At 34.8% G+C, this 24,133-nt stretch overlaps 4 protein-coding genes and 3 long non-coding RNA genes across 7 annotated transcripts; 3 read left to right on the top strand and 4 right to left on the bottom strand.

Annotated features, from left to right (window-relative positions):
• The first annotated feature begins 767 nt into the window (after positions 1–767).
• On the top strand, positions 768–1,997 carry LOC122520346. The gene has a single exon (XM_043640444.1). It carries the CDS (start codon positions 768–770, stop codon positions 1,995–1,997), a length of 1,230 nt encoding a protein of 409 aa, XP_043496379.1.
• Positions 1,998–4,221: 2,224 nt separating this feature from the next.
• LOC122520345 lies at positions 4,222–5,167 on the bottom strand. Its single transcript, XM_043640443.1, has 3 exons — positions 5,083–5,167; positions 4,662–5,017; positions 4,222–4,242 (listed from the first exon to the last, which is right to left on the bottom strand). The coding sequence occupies exons 1-3, from the start codon at positions 5,093–5,095 to the stop codon at positions 4,222–4,224; spliced, it is 390 nt and encodes a 129-aa protein (XP_043496378.1). The 5' UTR covers positions 5,096–5,167.
• A 1,525-nt stretch (positions 5,168–6,692) lies between these two features.
• On the bottom strand, positions 6,693–7,088 carry LOC122520354. Its single transcript, XR_006304510.1, has 2 exons — positions 7,027–7,088; positions 6,693–6,957 (listed from the first exon to the last, which is right to left on the bottom strand). It is a non-coding gene; the product is annotated as an uncharacterized LOC122520354 (long non-coding RNA).
• Positions 7,089–7,618: 530 nt separating this feature from the next.
• LOC122520344 (fatty acid synthase-like) lies at positions 7,619–8,179 on the bottom strand. Its single transcript, XM_043640442.1, has 2 exons — positions 7,996–8,179; positions 7,619–7,827 (listed from the first exon to the last, which is right to left on the bottom strand). The coding sequence occupies exons 1-2, from the start codon at positions 8,162–8,164 to the stop codon at positions 7,619–7,621; spliced, it is 378 nt and encodes a 125-aa protein (XP_043496377.1). The 5' UTR covers positions 8,165–8,179.
• A 450-nt stretch (positions 8,180–8,629) lies between these two features.
• On the top strand, positions 8,630–9,096 carry LOC122520343. The gene is made up of 2 exons (XM_043640441.1): positions 8,630–8,634; positions 8,781–9,096. Exons 1-2 carry the CDS (start codon positions 8,630–8,632, stop codon positions 9,094–9,096), a joined length of 321 nt encoding a protein of 106 aa, XP_043496376.1.
• Positions 9,097–9,731: 635 nt separating this feature from the next.
• On the bottom strand, positions 9,732–10,037 carry LOC122520353. Its single transcript, XR_006304509.1, has 2 exons — positions 9,990–10,037; positions 9,732–9,864 (listed from the first exon to the last, which is right to left on the bottom strand). It is a non-coding gene; the product is annotated as an uncharacterized LOC122520353 (long non-coding RNA).
• A 6,709-nt stretch (positions 10,038–16,746) lies between these two features.
• LOC122520355 lies at positions 16,747–17,276 on the top strand. The gene is made up of 2 exons (XR_006304511.1): positions 16,747–16,808; positions 17,155–17,276. It is a non-coding gene; the product is annotated as an uncharacterized LOC122520355 (long non-coding RNA).
• The last annotated feature ends 6,857 nt before the right edge of the window (positions 17,277–24,133 follow it).

The following is a 24,133-nucleotide window of genomic DNA, read 5'->3' as shown; positions in this document are numbered from 1 at the left end:
TAATTAAGCTTAATCCAATCGCCGGAGGACTCCATGTTGGAGAAATTTTGGCAAATACATTTTGGTGCCTCCTTTGAGGTCTGAATTTCTGATTCCTGGTTTGAGTGAAGCTGCGTATACGGAATCACCACTGAGAAAATCTAGTTCCTGAACCTACACGCTGCCACGTCGAGCTAGTCATCACAAAGGATTCGAAAAGGAGATAAGTAGATTGCATCATTTGTGCATACGTTTATGCGTATCCACTTTAAATATTATAAATATTCTATAGGAAATTACGTCTTCGAACCCCGTAGAAGTTCGTAATTTCTAATATAAATTTTATTATTTTCTCTCATCTTTCTTACTAAATTGGTATATTAAAATCGGAAACAACTCATTCGAATCCACTTCAAATTTTAACCGAAGTAACGTATATTAATAGAATTTGAAAATCGCTTTGTCTTCGGACAAAGAGCGCGATAACAGTTTCTACGGTTACATCGCTTAGCAACGGTACTTTTTCAAACATAAGATTAAGCAACGACGAAATCGTGACGTCGATAGAGCCGATAGATAAGGGACCCCCACCCCCTTTTTTACCAACTCACAGCTCAGGACCGTAACCGCGTGATCGGAAACCCGACGCATTATAACAAAAATTCATATATTAAAATCTTCGTATTCAACATAATTTACATTAACCCATCTTCGAAAAGTAAGATAATTAAAACCGGTAAACGATGGAACCGAAGGAACGTTTGAATCGGTTACGAAGGACATTAAAAATGCAATTGACAATTTTTGAACAAGAAATTGACGGGGAGAAATTAGATGAAACAACATTAGTAGGTCGATTTAAGAAAATCACGAAACACTTAGAAGCATACGATCAGGCACAACTGGAGTGTGATGATGAGGATTTAGGGGAAGAAGAAATACAAGAAGTAACGTTAATATTACGCCAGTACCATGCAATAGAAGCGAGAGTTCACCCAAATCCAGTACCCGCGGCTAAGATCCCGAACGATAGCAGCATAATTTCAAATCAGACGAGTACGACCGAACGACCGATTAAATTAAAACGAATTGAGATACCTAAATTTGATGGAAGATTAGAAAAATGGTTAGAATTTAAGAAAGGTTTTTTAACTCTGATAGACGCGCGGACCGACATATCCGATCTAGAAAAACACGCCTATCTTCGAGATGCATTGCAGGGCCGTGCACTCGAAGTGATTACACTATATTCAGGGGACGGGTCGAATTACAAACTCGCGTGGGAAGCATTATTAGAAAAATACGATAGAAAACGCGTACTGCTAGCAAGACTTCTCGACGCGATTCTGGATTTAACACACTCCGAGGATGATTCGGCAAGAGGGATTCAGAAACTCATAAGAGATACGGAGGCATATCTCAACATGATTGATTCGTTTAACGAGCCTCATGCCCTAACAGTGCGCGTTATCGAGCGCCTTTTACCTCGTCGCGTTCGGGAAGAATGGGATCGACAACTCAATTCGGACGATTACCCTACCCTCAAGGAACTTTATAAATTTTTAAAAGAGATAGACCACCGATACAGTGCTTCAGAGAAGCTAACGACGGATATTAAGGACGAACCCCGCGAAAAACGTAAACATATCCAAACGAACACATTACAATCGCGAAAACGACAGGACACTTATCTTACGCATTCGGCCCCCATTAGTACATCGCACACCTGCATCCTTTGCGAACGAGTTGAACACCCGTTGTACCGCTGTCCTAAATATAACGACATGACGATAACCAACAAATGGGAGGTAATTCGAAATTATAAAATATGTCAAAACTGTTTGCGAAAGCATCGAGGTGCATGCATATCATCGAATTGTCGAATATGTCATCAACCACATCACACATCCTTACACCGAACCGATAATGAGAACATACCTTCGACGTGTGACCCCACATCTTCAAAACAGGAAACACTCGCGTCAGCATCCCAACAAACCTCGAATCCACATAACTAACTCCTATATTCTGTCTCTCTCTCCACGTCGTCACGCTAAATACACCGAATCCATTACTTATAATCGCGACGTACTGCATTTAAAAGAGGTGATAGAACTTTGAGACAATAGATATAAACAGAATCCTTCTTAATAGTATATTACTAGTCGAGCACATCATACAGGATACATTCGTAGAGCATTTATTACGATCTCATAACGGACGGATACATACATTGAACTCAACTCGATCACATCCGGTGCAGCATCAGTATCTTTTACCATCATCCGGAACTTAAAACAGTACGCGAAAGACGAAAGCGCCAATCACACGTTCAAAGCCGAAATTCTAATTAGAGATTTGCACATAAATAACTTTATCACGAACATCTAACCTATTCAATCACGCCGATATATCTTCGCGAAAGAGTTACGAAACATCATATTTTGTCGGAAATCGCGAGATCGAACCAGAGAACATGTTTCTGCAGTTTTTAACTATACGCGACTTTGAAAACTATAACACGGTGCAGAGGATGGATTGACCCTTTGAGTACAGAATACTTTCTCGAACAGTATAGATCTCGTCTACGATGAATAACACATTATAATATAGAAGACCATCTAGTTGATATTTCATTATCTATTCGGCATTGAATGAAACATTTTTTATTGTCAATATATTGTTTATTCACCTGCTAGAATTTGAAATCACTGTAATTTGATAATTATAATATATTTGGATATTCACAACCAGAAATTTAAACGAATCATAAAAAGGATTATAGAATCATGGAAAGGCTTCAGTACATATTTTTACGAAATTAACATTAACACATTGATATTGAAGAAAATAATAGTCAACCCAATATCTCTTGCATACGATAAATCTCAAACAATTATCAACATATAATCCGATGTCATATTTTTTACGTTCAGATGGTGTATCATTCCTTCTTTGCCGTCTTCTAAAGACAACACAATAGAAATAATTGCCGAAAATATACGTTTGACTATAGCACTCAAAGGGTTAAGACGCATTCGTATCGGAGAGAAGACTTGACCGCGGAAAAAATAGGACGTGTATTAAAAATTAGTCCAAGACGAATAAATTTGCGCCGAAAGGGAAAGATTAACCGATTCGGGGGGAGCGGTTATCAATGAATTAGATTAAATTTCAGTTGGGGACCGATTAAGAAACGCGAAATTAACTTTCCAGAAGAAATGTCTAACATCTGTACCATTTCGCAACCTCAATGACCAATTTCATCATTTAAAATACCCACACCGATATTCGGACCACCATTTATACGATATGATAACGATATTAATTTCAACGAAATAAGTTATCAATAAAAGATTTGTAGACTTAATCAACTCTGTTAAATGCAAACGAAAATACACAACTTCATAACAGGTAGGAGAAATATTCGACATATCAATCCTCCGCTTTCATCCCACCTAGGATGGCTACGGGAACTATCATTCATCTATCAAACACCATCCCAAATAAGTCGCATAAGAACTTTGTTCACTTATGAAGAATTAATTACACGAACGATTGAAATCAAAACAATATTAAACTTACAACCTCAACGATTCCATAACACTAACTCCAACATATTTTTTAGTGGCAAACCATTTCAATGATACTTAAAGTGAGACGACAGCGGGAATTTCCTGGATGCACACTCTACAACCGATAAGGAGACTCGAATCGAAACCGTAAAAACCATACGAGAAAACAATCAAGCGCAGCGATTGTTTATATTTTATTCAATAATTTTAAATGTACTCTGTTGTATATGTTAACTGCAAACTCGAACCTCAGATAAATTCATAACTATCATTCTTGTACGTACAAGACGATTAGATCGCCTGGCCAGCGATATGCAATTCTATCAAACAATCTACGACCAAACTTTGTAAACTTTAGCGTAAGACATCACGATACACTTACTCGAATAAGAATATTATTGATCGGTACCCTCTCAACGGGGGGAGTATGTACGATCGGAATCGATCATAGCCGAAAATCGATTGTAACTAAAATACGAGATTTACTATGCGCCCACTAAATCGATAGAGAGTTACTAGTAACTAGCATCCATAACCCCACCACTCGACCGTCGAGTGAGGGCACCCTGCAGGGCACAATACGAAAGACACGCATTCTATTCAACCGCTGGACGCCTACGAGGACACTTGGAAACTAAACACCCGGAGACAACAAGCGAAAGGAGTATTAGAGAGGCAAAGAATTCATCTGTTAAGACGAATACGTCTTACAGATATACCCGGTGATAGACGTAGAGGAGATATACCCGGTGATAGACGTAGAGGCGATAACCCGGTAAAAGACGTAGAGGTGGTAACCCGGTAGTAGACGTAGAGGCGACAATTAACGGTGAGAGATATAATTTCTATTTCTTTCAACGAGATTGACCATCAAGGTTAATCATGACGAGAAGTTGATTACGGACACAATCCGTGATCCATCGTCGTCCATTGTATTAATAACAACCAGGGTTTTTTGCCGCAAGGCTTTTTCCCTGACGAGCCAATAAAGCATTGCACTTATTGGCTCAACCACGTGTTTAATTTAATTCTAATGCACCTTTTCACCCTCCTCATAATTAAGCTTAATCCAATCGCCGGAGGACTCCATGTTGGAGAAATTTTGGCAAATACAATGTCGATGACAAGTTTTTGTATCCTACTCGGTACCAACATATTTTTATTCCTACTGCTGATAATATGGACTTGAACTAATCCTTCTAGTAATAACCCCCAGTCTCTGCTCCATTTAAGCGTTCCATTGGAACACGATGTAGAAAGTCCGCTAATAATATTGTAAGATTCTTCATACTGGTAACCATGTAAAAGTAGACTAGAGTAAATATTTTCTTCGTCTAAAATTTCCGTTTCTTCTTTTAGTAAAATGATTTCTGGAATATATTTCTTCTCTGTTTCTGCTAAGCGAATAGTTCCAGAAGCTATCATAATTTCATCTTTGGTTTTTACTTCAAATTTTCCCGAACCTGAAAATTTACATTGTTTCAAATATTGTTTTAAAATATTATATTTATAGGATTGCTATTTATACCTTTAAATGTCATAATAGTAAAATGAATTTTGCCATTTCTAGGTACTTCTAGTAATTTATTGTAAATAATAATGTTCTCGAGTATAAAAGAGTTATTAGTCTTATGCGGTATAAAATTCGAGTAAATATTCAACCAACTTTAAATAGACAGCTGAAGAAATGATAACATTGCCGTTAATTTTAAAATTTCGTAAAAACTTGTATTTATCCGATTCCAAATCTACCAGTTCTTCAGTTTGTTGAGTCTCTCGCAATTTACCACCATCCACGTGCCTGTCAAACATACACAATAATAGTTTATACCATCCATTTGAGAAAAGTCTATTTTGTACTTACCAATCAAACTGTGTTCCCATCGAACAAGAGGAGAAATAGATGGGGATCTCTCTAGAAACAGGATAAGGAACTCTCTGATAGAGCTTCCCTGGCGTAATTGGAAATCCAAGATTATAAAGCTTTCCTAATGTGGATAAAATAAAGTTGCATTGTCCTTATGACCTCTTTTGGTAATGATAATTAATGCAACCACTGTCCAATGATTTTTTTGAATTGCCCAATAAATTAAAAGTATTTAGGTTATTTAATTTAAAAAAATTCTATTAAGAAATATTTTCTAAGGAAGAAGCCTGTAGAAGTCCATGGGGAAAATTTCAATCGTTATAGCGTTTTGTGGTAACATTGTTAATACTTCTTCGAATAAGACAGGAGAAAGCAGATTATTCGTATGATATTCCGGTGAGGAAAAGTGAGCTTTCATTAAATGCCACTCATTTTTTGGAATAGACGTGCATATCCAACGTTTACTGCGAGTTTTTGGTTGAGAGATTACTTTTTTTAAGTATTCTAACAACTTTGGACCAGCTGGAGAAATGTACCGACTATGAAAAGCAATATTACCAGTCGGCACGGTTTTAGCAAATATTCCATTACTCTAAAGAAAATATAATTACAGTTTCAAAATTTTAATATTTTAAATGTCTATGAAAAAATCTCTTCTAAGCATTACCTGTAATTCTTTTACAAAAGCTTTTATGGACTCGGTAGATCCACTTATGGTAGAACTATCGGGTCCATTATGACAAGCAACATCAATGTCTTCAGGACAAAATGTCGCAACTGTTTGTAACCCAGACCTACTGCGGCCATCGTTCCATGTATCAAATCACTTTCCACTGAAGCCAAACCACGAGAAAAGCGCTTAAAATCATTTCCTCAGCAGTAAAGCAACCATCTGCGTAAGAGAACCCAGCTCACCAACAGAATGCCCGATCATGTAATTCGGTTTCACGCCAACAGCATATAGAGTATCCACCAGACCGATCTATGTAACAATTATTCGAAATTATTCATTTAAAAAAAATAAACACTGCGCTGAAGGGGAAACATCAGATATATTATTACTTTATTGCTGCTATTCCCAGAAAGCAGTTTATAATATTATCGTATATTGTTGGATTTTGATCGCATATAATATGCACAATATCGTAACCTCGCGGTCTTAAAACTACATCACATTTTTTTATTGCTTCGGCAAAGATTGGTATTTTCATTAGTGATTCACCTAAAAGAGAATTTTACATTTATTATATATGAGGAGAGAGAGAGAGAGAGAGATGTAACATTTTTTTAATTATTTAAATATAAAATTTGTAGTACCCATTCCAGTCCATTGTGATCCCATCCCGAAAAAACGAACCAGATCTCTCGAGATTGAGCTGAAAAATTAGCTTGAACAATCTCTATCGATTGCTCTGAATCAGCTGCTTCAAAATCTGGAATTACTGTATACCCAGAATACAGAGAATTAGGAAATGGTTTCTCAGTAATATCAGTAATTAATTGAGCCAGTTCATCATCTCCTCTGCTCGAATTTAACTAAAACAAATAGAATATAAATCACGATCATTTTGCCTAATCACTTCGGTCGTAAAATAAATATCTTACAATATTAAAGATCGACGATATCATTTCCTGAGTTCGACAAGAAGCTACAAAAAGTCGTGGCATTATATGGTGAAAGTTTTCTCCTTTGCTTCTTTTTTGAATGACGTTTTAGGATAATGTGAGAGAAGGAACCGTTTAAAGCAGCTGTGTTAACAGCAGCGCAACAATCCGTCCAAGGTGTTGGTTCGGTAATTACTTTTACGCGTCCATCCCAAAGACATTGGGCTCCTTCTGGAGGCTCGGAATAATGAAGATTCGGTGGTATAACTCCGGTCTCCATAGCAATTAGTACCTAGAAATAAAAAATAAACAAATGTAGAAAATTAAACCAAATTTGTTTTGTTTTATATTTAATTTTGTCTTTTCAAAAAATTTACCTTGATTATCGAATTTATTGCATTATTATATGTGTTACCAATGTTCGACTTAACAGATCCTATTAAAAGAGGATTAGAAAGACTTCGATCTTGACCATAAACAAGATCTATTGCCTTTAATTCTTCGAGATCCATTGATTTTATTCCTGTACCATCGGCCTCGATATATGTTACGTCGCTTGGTTTTAGGCCGCAGTGTTTCAATGTCTGTTTCATTATTTAGCCTGAGATTCGGCTGTGGGAAATAGACACGTGTTTCTTGGAATTGCTTCAGTGTACTTAACAGAAAGATTAACGACCTCGGCATAAACCCGCTTTGCATTTTCGGCTCTTTGAAGGAAAATGGTTCCTACCGAGTCGCTTCTCGAGAATCCAGACGCTTTCTTATCAAAAGATCTATTTACCCCGTCTGTTGACAACAAACCTAAATAAAGAAATGCATAGAACAAAAAAATTATTCATAAATTACGAAAATTTAACTTGCTGTTCTAAGATTTGTAATTATCATAGAAAAAAAAATATAAGAAAATTGCCTTTTTGTCTTTACATGCAAGAACTGGAATAAATTATATCTAATATACTCTTATTTTACCTAATTCGTACAGTTGGTGAGATGTTTGGGGAAGTAAGCTTAATATACAACCACTAACAATCGCGTATTCGCAATCTCCAGCTTTTATAGCTTCGTACGCTTTTTGAATTGCTAATGAACTTGATGTGCAAGATGAATCGACAGTGCAGCTTGACCCGGTTAAACCCATACAAAACGAATAAATAACAAATCGTTTTATAATTTTCGCAACTCAAGAGAATTAAAATGCTTTGGCTGAGTCTCAGGAATGAGCTTGCGATGGAACTTTTTCTTCGGTTCCGTCAATCTTCAAGCAGTTATACACAGCTCGTGGCTTTGTAAATAGTAAATCTCTCTCTTTAGTATATGTGTTGATGCCAAATAAAAATGAAGACACGTATTTTAAAGTTTTATTTGTGTTGAAGGATCATTTACCAAGTGGTAATGTAAAACGAATGATGGTTGATTTTTAGTCTGCATTTATTAATGCATTTGGACTGTTTCCTCGGTGTTGATGTATCCGGATATTTTTTCCATTTTTCGCAGTGAGTTTGCCGTCAAGTGCAAAGTTTATGGTTGTAAAAACAGTACAATAACGATGTTAGGTTTGCTCTGAATGTGCAGATGTTAATGGCTATTGCTTTTGTGCCTAAACATGATGTATGTGCTTCGTTTGATGAACTGGTCCGGTGTAAATATTTTAAGAAAATGAAGTGGTTTTGAAGCCTTTAGTTAGTTACTTTAGTTACGTGGATTGGTGTTCCTTCACATAGCGGTAAGCGACGATTAAAATATTTTTCGTTTAGGCTATGGAATTGTCATGATGTTGTACTTCAAGATCTAATGAGGACAAACAATTCACTCGAGGGTTGGCACAACTCATTTAACGGTAAAGTTCGTGTTAATCATGCATCATTGTCCAAGTATATTAGTGTCCTGAAGTGTGAGCAGTCCATTACTGAATGTTTATTAGTGCAAATGAATACTAGGATGACGGTTGCTGCTAAAAAGAAGAGGATTTACGTGGACGTTGATTTACGGCTTAAAAATATTGTAACTGATTATGATCTAGCTAAAAAGTTACAGTTTCTTCATGATATTGCTGCTGTATTGTCATTATAATTTTTTTATCCATTAATTTTTCAGTTATTATTGATAATACCGAGATTAAAATAAAATGTCAGTAATTGTTCAATTTTTATCGTGTTCGACTGCCAAAGAAGTAGTTATTCTCAATCCCAACCTAATTGTCATAAGGCTGAATAGTCGCAGTTAAAAGGTCGTCAGTTGAACTATCACTCGGTTGAAAAGTCGTCAGTTGAAATGTCGCGGTTTAACAGTCGCGGTTGAAACGACGTTGGTTTAAATGTACAGAACCCTCACAGTCATGTCAATGGTAGTGGTCACAATGTTAGTTATATCATTCGCATTGTGATAGATAGCAATACCTCCAGCTCAAACATTTAATCGTTTGTATTGAATTAAACAATTGCAATTTGGTATACTAAAGGACTCATAATCATATAACTAAGTTTTTCTCAACATTAAAATTTGAGATTTTTGTATAATTGAATCAATCAGCAGTTCATCGGAGTGAACCCACTGACTTTGATAATAGAAAGTATCAAATTGATGATAATTGCTATCCGCTAAATTCATAACAATTTTTGTATCAATAATCACAGGCTGAGGCGATAGTGCAGAAGTCATTAGTAAATTTAAAGTTGATGGAGTACATAAAATTCATTCGCAGTCGATTGGTATGCTTGTGCAATTATTTTTTTTCACAGCCTATACGCATAACAACATTCTCCGTTGGTATCAGCTGGATCCGCAGAGATGTGGTATCGCGACTTGTCGATAATAAAATAAAGATTACGCAATCTCTTCCTGTAAAAAGAATGAAAGTTAATGCAATAAAAATAAATTTTACAATGTTTTAAATAAATAATTTTTAACATTATTATAATATTTGTTTCTCTCTCTCTTTTCTTAAACAATATTTCTATTTTTACCTATTAATAGATTCTTGTTAAAATTATTTTTTGTCGCTGTAGATGCATTCTATACAATAATTCACATGAAACCTCTGCGAATTAAAGAATCTTCCAATATAATATATTTCCTATTTATATTTTAAATTTGTAATAACTAGGATGCATTCCTTCTTCAATTTTTCAATAGAAAATAAATGCACATGGTTTCTTTGCAGTGTGGTAAAAAGAAGACGGTGTCTTCCAAAATCTTTCATGATTGCAGTGTTGTCAGCTTTTTCTTATCGTTGTGGAAAGTTATATGCTCTCTTTTCCAGTAAAATAATTGAAAACCTATGAAGAAAGAATAAGTTTATTATTGCTATAAATAAATATTTTTCAAGAAAATTATAATATTTGTTTTTTTCAGAAGCAAAATTTTATTTTTACCTTTTAACAGACACATGTCTTGCTTGTTTCTTGTAACTGCAGCTGCATTTTATTGGCATAAAAATTTAAATGGAATCTCTATGAAGAAGACATTAGTTGATGCAAGTCTACAATATTTTCTTGCAAGTTAATAAGCAATAATATCTCTTTCAATACCTGGTATGACGCTTGGAGAAACATTACGCACAAGTATAGATTTTCTTAATATATTGTATTTGCTATTAGTTTTTCAAATTTATAATAACTAAGATGCGTTCTTTCTTCACTTCCTTTGATAGAATATTAATAGATTTGATTTTCTCCCATTATACGTAAAAAGAAGGCGGTATCTTCCAAAATCTATCATGATTGCAGTGTTGTTAGCTTCTTCTCATTGTTGTTGAAAGTTATACGCTTTCTCTTCCAGTAAAATAATTGAAAACATATGAAGAAAGAATAAATTTAATAATGCTATAAATAATTATTTTTTAGGAGAATTATATAATGTTTACCTTTTTTAACAGATTCTGATATTGATTATTCCTTGTAACTGCAGCTACATTTTTTATTCGCATAATAATTCACATAGACTCTTTACGGAGGAAACATTAGTTGAAAGAAATCTTTATATCGTGAACCATTGAAAATGAAATTTATATGCATAAATCCGATGCTGTAGTGGAGTCTTTTTCTTGGATGTTTTACAGTTTTTGTATATGGAATAAAAAGTGTAGAACCGCATACTTATCTAAAATTATTTAAGAAAATAGTTTATGTATGAAAAATAAAAAAACGCTAAGGCCGTCGCGGGACGCCTGGCAAACGTGAGACAACGAAACTATTTTGTACACGAAATATCTATGAAAGACGATTTAATATTAAGAAATCAAAATTAAAAAAAGTATAACTTCAAAAATCATAAATTAAAAAAAAAATTAAAAATTTCTTAAAAATCGAGACAACTCAATTTGTTTATGTCAAGTTCCTCTAACATGGAGTCCTCTGGCGATTGGATTAAGCTAATTATGAGGAGGGTGAAAAGGTGAATTAAAATAAATAAAACACTTGATTGAGCCAATAAGTGCAATGCTTTATTGGCTCGTCAGGGAAAAGCCTTGCGGCATAAAAACCCTGGTTGGTATCAAATACAATGGACTAATTCTCGTCACGATTAACCCGGATGGGCAATCCAGTTGAAAGAAATAGAAATAATATCTCTCACCGTTAATTACGCCTCTGTCTAGTATGTGAATTCTTTGCCCTTCTAATAATGCTCTCGCTCGTTATCTCCAATTATCCTCGTAGGCGTCCAGCGATGGAATAGCCCGAATGTCTTTGGTAATGGGCCCTGCAGTGTGCACGCACTCGAGGGTCGAGTGGTGGGGATATGGACGCTAGTGTCTAGTAACTCTCTATCGACTAGGGCGCGTATTATGAATATCGATTTTGGTTACGATTAATTCCGATCGTACATACTCCCCCCGTTGAGAGGGTACCGATCAATAACATTCTCTTTCGGGGTAAGTGTATCGTGATGTCTTACGCTAAAGTTTACAAAGTTTGGTCGTAGATTGTTTGATATAATTGCATATCGCTGGCCAGGCGATTTATTCGTCTTGTACGTACAAGAATGATAGGTATGAGTTTATCTGACGTGTCGATGTTTCGCAGTTAGCATATATAATGTAGTACATTTAAAATTATTGGATAAAGTATAAACAGTCGCTGCGCTTGATTATTTTTCTCGGACGGCTTTTACCGTTTCGATTCGAACTTCCTTATCGGTGGTAGGGTGTGTATCCAGGATACATTCCCACTGTCGTCTCACTTTAAGTATCATCGAAAATGGTTTGCCACTAAAAAATAAGTTGGAGTTTGTGTTATGGAATCGTGGAGGTTGTAAGTTTGATATTGTCTTGATTTCAATCGTTCGTGTAATTAATTCTTTATGAGTGAACAAAGTTCTTATGCGACTTATTTGGGATGGAGTTTGATATATGAACGATGGTTCCCGCAACCATCCTAGCTGGGAGGAAAACGGAAGATTGATATGTCAGGTATATCTCCTACCTATTATGAAGTTGTATATTTTCGTTTGCATTCAACAGAGTTGATCAAAGTCTACAAATCCTTTATTATATAGCTTGTTCCAACGAAATTGATATCGTTATCATATGGTATAAATAGTGATCCGAATATCTGTGTGGGTATTTTGAATGATGAGATTGGTGATGAGGTTGCGAAATGGTAAATATGTCAGACATTTCTTCTGGAAAGTTAATTTCGCGTTTCTTAATCGGTCCCCAACTCGAATCAAGTCTACTTCATCGATAACTGCTCCCCCCGAATCGATTAATCTTTCCCTTTCGGCGCGAAGTTGTTCTTCTTGGACTAATTTTAATACACGTCGTTCCGTGTCTATTATTTCCACGGTCAAACTTTCTCTTCGATACAAATGCGTCTTAACCCTTTGAGTGCTATAGTCGAACGTATATCTTCGACAATTATTTCTATTGTGTTGTCTGTAGAAGACGGCAAAGAAGGAATGATGCACCATATGAACGTAAAAAATATGATATCGGATTGTGTGTTAATATTTGTTTGAGATTTATCGTACGCAAATGAGTTATTAGTTTTACTATTGTTTTCTTAAATATCAATGTGTTAAATATTAATTTCCTAAAAGTATATATTGAAAATAAAAAATGTTTCATTCAATGTAGAATAGACAAAGAAATATTAACTAGATGGTATTCTATATTATAATGTGTTATTCACCGCAGACAAGATCCATACTGCGCGAGAAAGTCTTCTGTACTCAAAGGGTCAATCCATCCTCTGCACCGTGTTATAGTTTTCAATAGTCGCGTATAGTTAATAGCTGCAGAAATACGCTCTCCGACTCTACCTCGCGATTTCCGATAGAATATGATGTTTCGTAACTCTTTCGCGAAAATATATCGGCACGATTGAATAGGTTAGATGTTCGTGATAAAGTTATTTATACAAATCTCTAGTTAGAATTTCGGCTCTGAACGGGTGATTGGCGCTTTCGTCTTTCGCGAGCTGTTTTAAGTTCCGGATGGTGATAAAAGATACTGATACTATACCGAATGTGACCAAGTTGAGTTCAATGTATGAATCCGTCCGTTATGAGGTCGTAATAAATGCTCTACCAATGTATCCTGTATCGTGTACCCGACTAGTAATGTACTATTAAGAAAGATTCCGTTTATATCTATTGTCTCAAAGTTCTATCACCTCTTCTAATGCGGTACGTTTGCGATTATAAGTAGTTGATTCAGTGTATTTAGCGTGACGACGTGGAGAGAGAGACAGAATATAGGAGTTAGTTATGTGGATTCGAGGTTTGTTGGAATGTTGATAGTCGGAGGTTCTGTACCCCAACATTGGAAGAAAGCTTTAATGTCTGTATCGTATTGTTTACGTATTTCACCTTCGATTTCTCGGATCATCATTACTCCCAAAGCGGTAAATGTCAAGATATGAGCACGCATCGCACGAGCATAAGCATGCCCCGTCAACATCTTTTTCACTGATGCTGGAGCGTATGTTACTGCCCAGATGTCTTCAAGTCCGCTGCCATTCATAATGTGACCGATTGAGCCCAAGTAGGACATGAGCAAGTTGAACCCACCTAAGCGAACCACAACGTCTTTCAGTGTATCCTGTGATGCAGCAACAATCGCACGAGCTTTATAGTACAATGGTTGGTCGAATGTAACAAAACACGTTTTCTGATTAATTTTACGAGCCTCAACTAGAGCGGTGCGTAAAGCTGTGTTGATAGTGCTCATATTGGAAGGAGGCTGATTGATGAAAGGCAGACAAACAACTTTGGAAACATCATAAGTGTTATCAGTCGTTAAAACCTCCATATAACCTCTCCAACTCGGTATATTTTCTATGTTGCAGTGCTTTGCCCATAGATATGTCGAGTATGCGGCTGGCAATACGGGCGAATCTATGGAAAAGAGTTTCTTTGTGTCAGCGTATTGGATATTTTCCAATCCGTTTGAATGTCCTGTCCATGGTATGGTTCTCACTATGGTCTTTGAAGCTATCGTTGCTGCTGATATATTTGTGGCTCTTGTCAATTTTTTCGTCCGACCTTCATAGCTTATTTTCTCCTCCGGCGTGTAGACAGCTATTCCACCTAAGCTGTGGAAAGTATGATGACCATCTAAAGTTACTACATTGTGATCGGTATTATCAAAGACATGCTGCACACAAACATCGTCCTCAAGTTGGAATTTTGGTGGATCCATGATGATCGATGCCTCGTATTGTTGCAGTTGATAATATGACACGCAGTAGCCTAATTTATTAAGGATGTCGATAATCAACTTTGATCCGCATTTGCGATGAATGTAAATTCCGAGTGCCAGTTGTAGATGCGATATGAAGTCGGAACGTCGTATGAGAGCTATAATAGAATGGACTATTGCACTTCGTTGCACGAAATGTCGGTCTTCATCGTCGTCGACATTTTTCTGTGAATTCGATATAACAAGTCGATCAATAAGTATACGAAGAAGTGGAGGAATGTCTCGTTGAACTGAATTGAGAAATTTTCCAGCTGGCTGATAAGAATTGGTCTCGTAATCGTAATTCTCGACATCTTCTCGGACGATCTGTGCTGCCATGCTTACAATTGCTTCTCGCTGTTTGAAAGTGAGGGAATGCGGATTACGATACCAGTCTTCACAAAACTTGGCTGCACTGAAGCATTTATAAAATATCATTGTTTCACGGCCTTTGAGCCGATCGATGTAGATATCTTCTCCGAAAAATTCCGCCAATTTTCGATATAAAACATCTCTTGGAATACATATGCTGCCCTGAAGATTGAGTAATTTATTCGCTGTGAATTTTCTTTTTTGCGAATTTTGTATGTATTCCGCAATGTATTGAAAATCAGACTCTATTTTCTCAAATCTTAAATTACATTTCGGCGTGTCGGTTGGTATTTTCGTAAACAGCAAGTAACATTTTAAGTGATATCGTGCGCCTACAGCAACTACAGAATCGACATCTTTCAATCGATGTTGCACATCAATGCTCATGTCATCGTCTCGCTGTTCAGCTATATTGAGAATCTTTTCCTTCATAAAGTCGTTCTGTATCACGGAGCCTTGTTTGCCCTTTGCTTTCCATGGACGTGCGCATATTAAGCACAAGTCACGGAAATTGAATTCATTTTCCGTGGGAGCCGATTCAGAAAGACTCGCTGACATACTAGGTGTTTCCGCAGAAGATGTTGATGAAGCTTTCAATTTTGCTACTCTTGCGACCACACTTTTGATTGTCGCCTTTAAGTACCGTTTGCGGCACGAGTTATGCACGACAAGCGGGGTACGACTGCTAAAAACCTCACATTTTCCATCGCCAAGTTCTTTACTTTTCTCAATTAATGACCTCAGACCCTTTTCTCCAACGGTGTCGACTTTCGACGTTGCACACTCCAGTGCTTCATCGCATATGTTGCATACCTTGTCCGCATCCATGAATAGTTCACTAGTCAACAATTTATTTTATTATTTAAGTCTTGACGACTATGATACAATTATTTTAATACTTGATTTGGGCTGTATAAATGTTCGAAAGAGAATATTTTAATGTTTAATGTTTACTGTTCGAATGCTAAAAGACCACAAACTGTGCTTAGTGTAGGACTATATGAGAAAGTTGTTGTTATGAATTTAAAGCACGCGACGTCTCGAACAATGTCGTGTGAGTCTAAACAAACGTAGATAAGGAGAGGGAAAAGCGGTTAATTTTTCAAAGAAGAAACAAAGAGACGTTAGGGCATTACAGGTAAATAGAGACACAAAGGAAGTTCGAAAAGTGTGATTCGAAAAGTTCGTTGGAAATAAAGAATGTACCGCTACACAAAGAGTATTTCTATTCCCTTTGTGTCCTGTATCCTTTTTATAACAGTATTATTATTAACAGTACTATTATAATTGTATATTAAAAAAATTTGTGAAAATTAAACTTACCTTAATATATATAATATTATTCACTATGTAATATAATATAATATAATTCTATTGATATATAATATTTATATATTATTATAATATGATTAATATAATTTCTCTTATACAAACTTTTCTTCTCTGTATTAAATTATTAAATTCTCTTTAACGAACTTTTAGAAACTAAATACGTTATCACTTTTCATTGCCTTATATACCGTCATAGAGGCGCGTAGATCATACTTTGCGCGCGAAGTTTAAAGAGAATATATTCCCTTCAGATATATATATTATTCAAAAAACACATTCGAAGTGTGTAGAAACAGCATACAAAACTTACACAGCACTAGACTTTTGCAAACCGAGTAACGTAATGTGAACTCCCGTCATGAATAGTAAAGATTCAGCGCCTGACGATTTGTTAAAAATGGTAGGTTCTCAAAAAAAAATTTGAATAGATTAAATAATTTAATGGTGAAACAAGTCGAATAAGTTAATTCTTGAAATAAAAAATCCTATAATTTTGTTAAATGTGAACCATATAGCGTTTCTCTTATAAATTGAATACCAACATTATCTTTGTTATACTTGATTCGATAAAGAACCAAAAATTAGACTCAATGATTTTTCAAAAAATTCACGAATTTTTAAAATCTATACCGTTCGACTAATGTTTCGCGAATTTTGAACGAACTATACAAAAAATCATATACATTCTCTGCGCACGCAAATTCTTAATCTTTTTCCTTACATGTTTCCTACATGTCTATGTTTAGGTACAATGTGCATGTTTAGGAAACTGTAGAACCTTAAGGTGCAGCTGCCGAAAAACTGGGGTGCCTTGCTCTGAAATGTGCAAGAATTGCAATGGGCAAATGTGCTCAAATATTTATAAAAATAAAGAAGACAATTCCTCAGAAATTATAGAGGAAGACAAAGACGAGGATGCATAAAATATGACAAAAAATAATATTGACGAGCCTCTCGAGGTTTAAAATTATTAATATTTTTTATAATTACCTTCATTATAATATACGAAAATATACAAATAAATTTTTGTGAGGCAAAGAATTTATATCAATTAATTATTCTAATTAATTTTATGGCGAGACACAAAATTAATTCATTATTTTTACTCTCAACTAAATAATAATAGTTTCTGTTAAAATGAATTATTTTTTTTTACTCAAGGTTCATTATTTTCGACAATAAATAAAGAAACGGCGTGCCATAAGCATGAAGATTCGATTTAAAAATGCCGCGCTTATACGCTGATATATATAGATATACAAAACGCTCGACGCTCGAAGGCCAAGACGTAAAATTCTGGCTACCAAATGAAAAAATAGAAAGAGAGAAATATCGGTTTTCTTTCTCAATCGCACTCGTATACAAAACGCTCGACGCTCGATGGCCAAGACGTAAAATTCTTGCTACCGAAAGAAAAAATATAAAAAGAGAAATATCAGAACGCTCAACAATCGATGGCCAAGGACAATAATACTCGTTATCGCATGATAAATAAAAAGAGAGAAATATTGTTTTGTTCTCTCACTCGCACTTTCATTCAAGACCGAGAGTCCCGAAGATTGCCGAAGATCCTTCGTTTGTGTATTAGTGCACACGGACGCTCGTACGCATACTAGCCCGCTCGCGTGTAAAAGCCGACTGAGAGGCGGGACTTGCTTCCCCACTCTTACAATTATTTTCCCATCTTCAATCCAATTTTATTCGCTTATTTTTGAAATACGAAGATAACTCATTGAACATTTTTTATGTATATTTTAATTCTCTACAACTTTTATTTGAAACTTTTTTCGATTAAATGCCTAGATTCTAAGATAAAGTTATTTTGACCCTTTTTTACCTTTTTACTCAAAAACGGCACTTTCCACCTAAAATAAATTAGCACCATTCGATTCAGCGTCGTCTATTTACCCTTATGTCAAGTTTGCACTTTCTTTCTTGAGATATGAAGGAAACGGCCCGCGTTGACTGGACTATAAAAAAAAAATTCCCTCCAGAAAAAACGCAAGGATCAGTCTGAAAGTTGGACTAAAATTAAAAGTGTTGCTTTGACTCGCTGAAGAAACACTTGTAGCGCTGCGTTATCTAAATCTCTAAATTTCTAATTTTTCACTTTTTGATATCCCTAAGCAGAGAAAGGATTTTAAGTGCGTAAATTTTACCGTTATATCTTTTTCAACATATAATACGAATTATATGATCAAAATCTAGGATTCTTCAATTATATATAGCCTATGCAATATTCAACTTCGCCTAATACAATTAATGAACTGATTGAATATGTTCGGAACGCTTATTATAAATTAAACGGAGAGATGCTTGATGATATTTATGTAATATTACAAACGTGTATGAAATTAAAATAAATCAGTTGAATTAAGCAAATTATATAAGGGCTGATTATAGTTTTAAAATTTATTTAAATATATTAGTGGTGAACAATCTGACAACCTAACACGTCCAATCAATTCGGAATTAATTATTCTCTTTTCTCATCATTTTTTGAGCTACGATTTTTCCCGCACACTTTGTCCTTTCTCTTGTTCTAATTTATATAAATTATTAATTTTCTTCTTCTTCTTCTTCTTTCTTTAGTTTAGGCAAGTTGCCTGTTCTGTAACGACGTTTTTCTGCCTATTGCACTGCTAAATTGTCGCACCATCGTTTTCGTGGGCGCCCCGTGCTTCTGCGGCCTGCCGGTGACTTATCCCGTGCAATTCTGACAATTCTTCTGTTGTCCATTCTATTGATGTGTTCGTTCCATTCTTTTTTTCTTTTTAGTATCCACTCGTTGATGTTTTCCACTTTGCATGTTCTTCTTATATCTTCGCTTCTCTCTCGATCTAGTAGTGTTTTTCCAACTATTCTGCTAAGAACTCTCATTTCGGTTGTCTCTAGTAACTGTTTCGTTTTCGCCGTGTCTGGTCGAGTTTCTGCGGTATGTGACATAATAGGTCTTACCATTGCCTTGTAAATTCTTGCTTTGGTCTCTATGTCAATGTTTTTGTTTCGCCATATTGTGTCATTCAAACAACCCGCTATTCTGGATGCCTTCATTGTCTGTTCTCTTACCTCTGCTTCAACATCACCATATCATGAGATTTCTATTCCTAGGTACTTACATCTCATTTCCTGCTGAATAACCTTCCCTTCAATTTCCAGTTTGCATCTTAACGGTGTCTTTGATGTTGTCATGCATTTTGTTTTCTGGGCCGATATTTTCATGTTGAATGATTTGGCTATGCAGTTAAATCGGTGTAGTAGACGTTGTAGATCATCCTTATTTTCGGCCACTAATACAGCGTCATCAGCATAGCATAGGATGGTTATTTCTTATCTGCCCATTTTATATCCTTTCAGCAGTCTTACGTTTCTTATTATTTCGTCCATAATGATGTTAAAAAGCAGGGGACTTAGGGAATCCCCTTGTCGGATACCACGACCTGCATCAATCAGTTCAGTCAAGGCGCCATTTATCTTTGCTTGGATCTTATTATTTCTACAGATGTCCTCTATGGTCTTGATAAGATTGTTCGTAATTTGCCGGTTATAAAGGAGGTGTATAACATCCTTTAACTGAACTCGGTCGAATGCCTTTTCCAAATCAATGAAACACATATATGCTGGCCTGTTGTATTCAATTGATTTTTCTGTTATTTGTCTTATGATGAAAACCGCGGCTGTGCACGATCTGCCTGATCTGAATCCTTGCTGTTCGTCTTCTAGATTTGTTAAGCTGTTAATTTTATTCGTTATAATCTTTGTTGTTAGTTTTAATGAAGTGTTTAAAAGGTTTATTCCCCTGTAGTTTGTAGGCAGCTGTTTGTCTCCTTTTTTAAACTAACTATAGTTGTGCTAGTGCGCCATTCGTCAGGTATTTGTGTTGGCATAGTATTTTTTGGATTAGGAATGTTAGTTGTTGTGTGAGACGTTGGCCACCATATTTTATTAACTCGTTTTGGATGCCATCTTGCCCTGAGCTCTTCCTATTCTTTAGTCTTTGAATAGCTGTTTCTACATCACTGGGCTCAATTTGTATGTCGCTTTTGGTTATTATTTCTGGCGTATTTAGTTCCGTTTGAGGTTCTTCTGATTTATAGAGCTCTGTTAGATAGTTAATCTAATTTTCTTTTGTGATCTGGTTTGTTTCTATCATTTCATTGACCTCCTTTCTTCGATTTCTAATAAATCGCCAGATTTGTTTTTGGAGTCCATAGAAGTCACTCTCCATTCTTTTCGAAAAAATCTCCCAATAATGTTGCTTTGTTTGCCTTACTAATGTCGCTGTTTGATTCGGATTCGTCTATACGTTTCGTATGACTCAGGTGTTCTTAATGTCCATAGTTAAGGTATGCCTTTTCTTTTTTTTGCATATTTTCTTAATCTCTGGGCGGAACCAAGGAGTTTTGATCATTCTAGCCCGGTTTTTTACAGTTCGTGTTCCCAGGGCTTCATATGCAGCTTCTAAAATGTTGGTTCTTAGTTTCTTCCAGGCTATGTTTAGTTTATCTTCTTCTTTTATGGGTTTTTTTTCGATTTTTCTTTCAACCTGTTCTCGTATAGTTGTTTGGTTGATAAGTTCCATAGTGACTCGATGTTTTTTTCAATTCTTGAGTTGCTCGTGCAAGATTTCTTTGGGGTTTAAACTTCATTCTTATTTTTGCTAATAGCAGGCTATGATCGCTTCCTACATTCGCGGAGTTTAACGTCCTTTAACTCCTAAATTATAACTCACAATTGGTTTTATCTCACGTAGTAACAGTGCAGCTACTGGTACAAACGACGTAGCCCCTAACAATGTAATCTAAAATATGTATATCAAATAGCGAGTAGTGTAACAAGTGCTCACAATCACAGTTAGTAATTTACTATCCATAACTTTTGAGATGTGCTTACAGCATTAACACTACAATTATACGAACTAAGTTAGTCGAATTACTGGTTCAAGTAAAGCTAGTTTCTATTATTGTATATTATTTTTTTAATATAATATGTTAATTGTAGGTAAATTTTTAGCAATATGTTGTTAAATCTGAATTGACATTGAATAGATACTTAAAAAAATATTAAAAGTTTGTATTTAATACTATTATTTATTTTAATTTTAATTAAATTATATACCAGTCAAAAATATTAGTTTAAATGAAGTGAGTCTCTATTTTAATTTTTTTTACAGTATAAATATTTATATCTTAATTACGCTTTTATAACAAATTTTTTACTGACATTAAATGAAAGTTAAAAAATATGTAAATAAACATTTATATTTATATTTTCTTTTTAATTTTCTTTCAAATTATTATGTGGTTAATTTAGTTCCTGCGTTGTACGTGTTGTTGCCATTTTTTTCCGTATGAATTTTCTCATTACATGCAAGCGTTTTGAAACAGTCATTGAAGAAGCACTTAACTCTTTCAAAAATTCTAAAATCGTCTGAATTGAATTTTAATTGAGTGATTTTTGCAATTCAAAATTTTTTAATTCTTTAGCTATCTGAGACTTCTTTTTTTTCACGTCAAAATCACTCTTTTAAAAGCGTTTAAACAATATTAAGAAATCCAACCCGCTAAGATTGAATCTCTTTTAACAATGTATATGTTACCGTTAAAGCTCGAAAATCGTTAATGTACACATTACCTTGTTAATCTACAGTAATTAATTAATTCCGTTAACGAGCGGAACAAGGTTTTAACATTTTACCTAGTTAATGTACACATTAAAGTAAGTTGCTAGTCGTAGAAAAATTGCTATGTAATTAAAGAAAAAACAATATTAAGATTGCATTAATAATTAGGCATAATTTTTGGTAATGTTAAGGAGGATATTATCGTATTTATTTCTTCTATATAAATCACAAACACACGCACACACTTATCGTAAAAACAATACATAATTTTCGTCGCTTATATTACTCATTTTCCCTCTATCATCTTTTGTATTTTCTCGCATTCTTAATCGAAGTTTCCCGACCATTTCCGATCATATAAAACTCAGATTCTTCCTTACTTCCGGATCGAGAATATTCGGAAGGTTTCAGTACGACCAAACATCAGGCGATTATCTCAAGCAACGTCGCCTGACAAACGAAACACTCGTACGCAACAAAAGAGTCGTATTTAGTCTCCTAGCAACCTTTTCTCACACATACAACACTATTCACAGCAAATAAGTTCGTATATCCTGAAAACTGATTCGTTGTGGAAAGAAAGTGACTAGTCAAGGAAGTGGGGACAGGAATAGGCTTATAAAGGGATCAGGGAGCGAAGCGAGACATTTTCGTTTGTCTTCTTGGATCTTTCGCTTCTGTGTTTCGTTATTAGTGTAATCTGCTTTGTTGTAAAGTCAGTGAATTTTTTTTTTTAAGTAGTCGTTCGTGAAAGAATAAATTTGAAGACAATCGAATTTGAGTGAATATATTTTAGTAAAATTAGTTATTTTACCCGCGACTAATACTGTTCTGTTAGTGTTTATCGAAGGTGTGCCAGAGGCCCAAATCCACGAGCTACTACAGAAAAGGTGAGAATCTTATTTTTATTTTTAATATATGTGCGCAGCTCTGTCCTTTCTTGAACCACATATTTTTTGGTGCTGTTTTATGTTAATAACAATTCAAAATCAATTAAAAAATGTCGAAATTATCACTTGTAAGCTTGTTTTCGTCTATAGTATTATTATTTTAGTGCATCGAATAAATTATCAATCAAAATGTACTTTAAATTTAATTTCATTTGTTTTCTGCACGCTCATTTTGCAATTATTTTATGTATTATAATTCATATTATAATTCTCATAAAAAGACTGTAAATATAATTGTTTTAAATGATATTTTCCTTACAAATTAAAACACGACTTTTCAAATAATAAAATACTTTGCAACATTATAAGGAATGATGAAAAGTTACCGATGTATGGCTATAATAACCGATTGATTTTTACGCTAATTATAATCACCGATGAATTCTTTTCGCTATCATTTGTTAGGGGAATATACGAGAATTCGTTATCAGGAATGTAACAAGAAATTTATTTTTAACTTCGTTATATCATCGATTGAGTTGAAGAAACTTTAAGACTACTTGTATGCAATATGTTAACATTGTGATAAAATACTAACCGATTTTCTGCTTAAACTACTACTTCTTACTTCTCTATCGTTTTTCATTTATCGTCTATTATTTATCGTCTATCATTTATCGTTTATTGTCATTTCTTTCTGCGTCTTTTTTCTTTAATCTTCCTTTTCTTCGATATATCTGCTCCGCTCCATCGCAGGTAACATCGATGTGTATGGCGCTCTTTCCTCGGTTACGTACGCGAAAGTACGCCACATACTTTTTCATACTTATAATTATATATTATTCAACACGACAAAAGAAAGATCATTCCTGTAGCCTTAACTTTCAAGAAAATCGTCTTTTGATTTAAAAAATCTCTATATGCGCAACTTTCAATAGCGATTGTTTCTCTATTATTACGTCTCTAAATTTTTGTCTTTTCTTTTTTTCTTTTGTTGTTTTCTATATTATATTCATTCCACGAGATACGAAATACGCTTCCTGTTCATTTCTAAATTTTTTTTTATCCTTACAATTTTTTAAATTATTTCTTGATCACACTTTTGTCTATTTTTCTCCACAGTCAAATAGATTTACATAGTTCGATCGTGTCATCGAATTCCTTTGTTAAATTCAAGTATCTAATTTCTTTTGGGATTAAAATTTCATGATC

The sequence above is a fragment of the Polistes fuscatus genome, unplaced genomic scaffold, assembly GCF_010416935.1.
Source record: "Polistes fuscatus isolate 324 unplaced genomic scaffold, CU_Pfus_HIC Scaffold30, whole genome shotgun sequence".
Classification (NCBI taxonomy): domain Eukaryota; kingdom Metazoa; phylum Arthropoda; class Insecta; order Hymenoptera; family Vespidae; genus Polistes; species Polistes fuscatus.
This window is presented reverse-complemented; position numbering and strand designations above follow the sequence as displayed.

Coding starts and splice junctions, on each gene's coding strand:
- LOC122520346 (XM_043640444.1), top strand. CDS start 768: ATGCAATTGACAATTTTTGAACAAGAAATTGACGGGGAGAAATTAGAT.
- LOC122520345 (XM_043640443.1), bottom strand. Junction 4,243..4,661: donor TTGTCATCGACATTGTATTT/GCCAAAATTTCT, acceptor TCGTCTTAACAG/ATGAATTCTTTGCCTCTCTA.
- LOC122520344 (XM_043640442.1), bottom strand. CDS start 8,164: ATGGGTTTAACCGGGTCAAGCTGCACTGTCGATTCATCTTGCACATCA. Junction 7,828..7,995: donor TCACCAACTGTACGAATTAG/GTAAAATAAGAG, acceptor TTCTTTATTTAG/GTTTGTTGTCAACAGACGGG.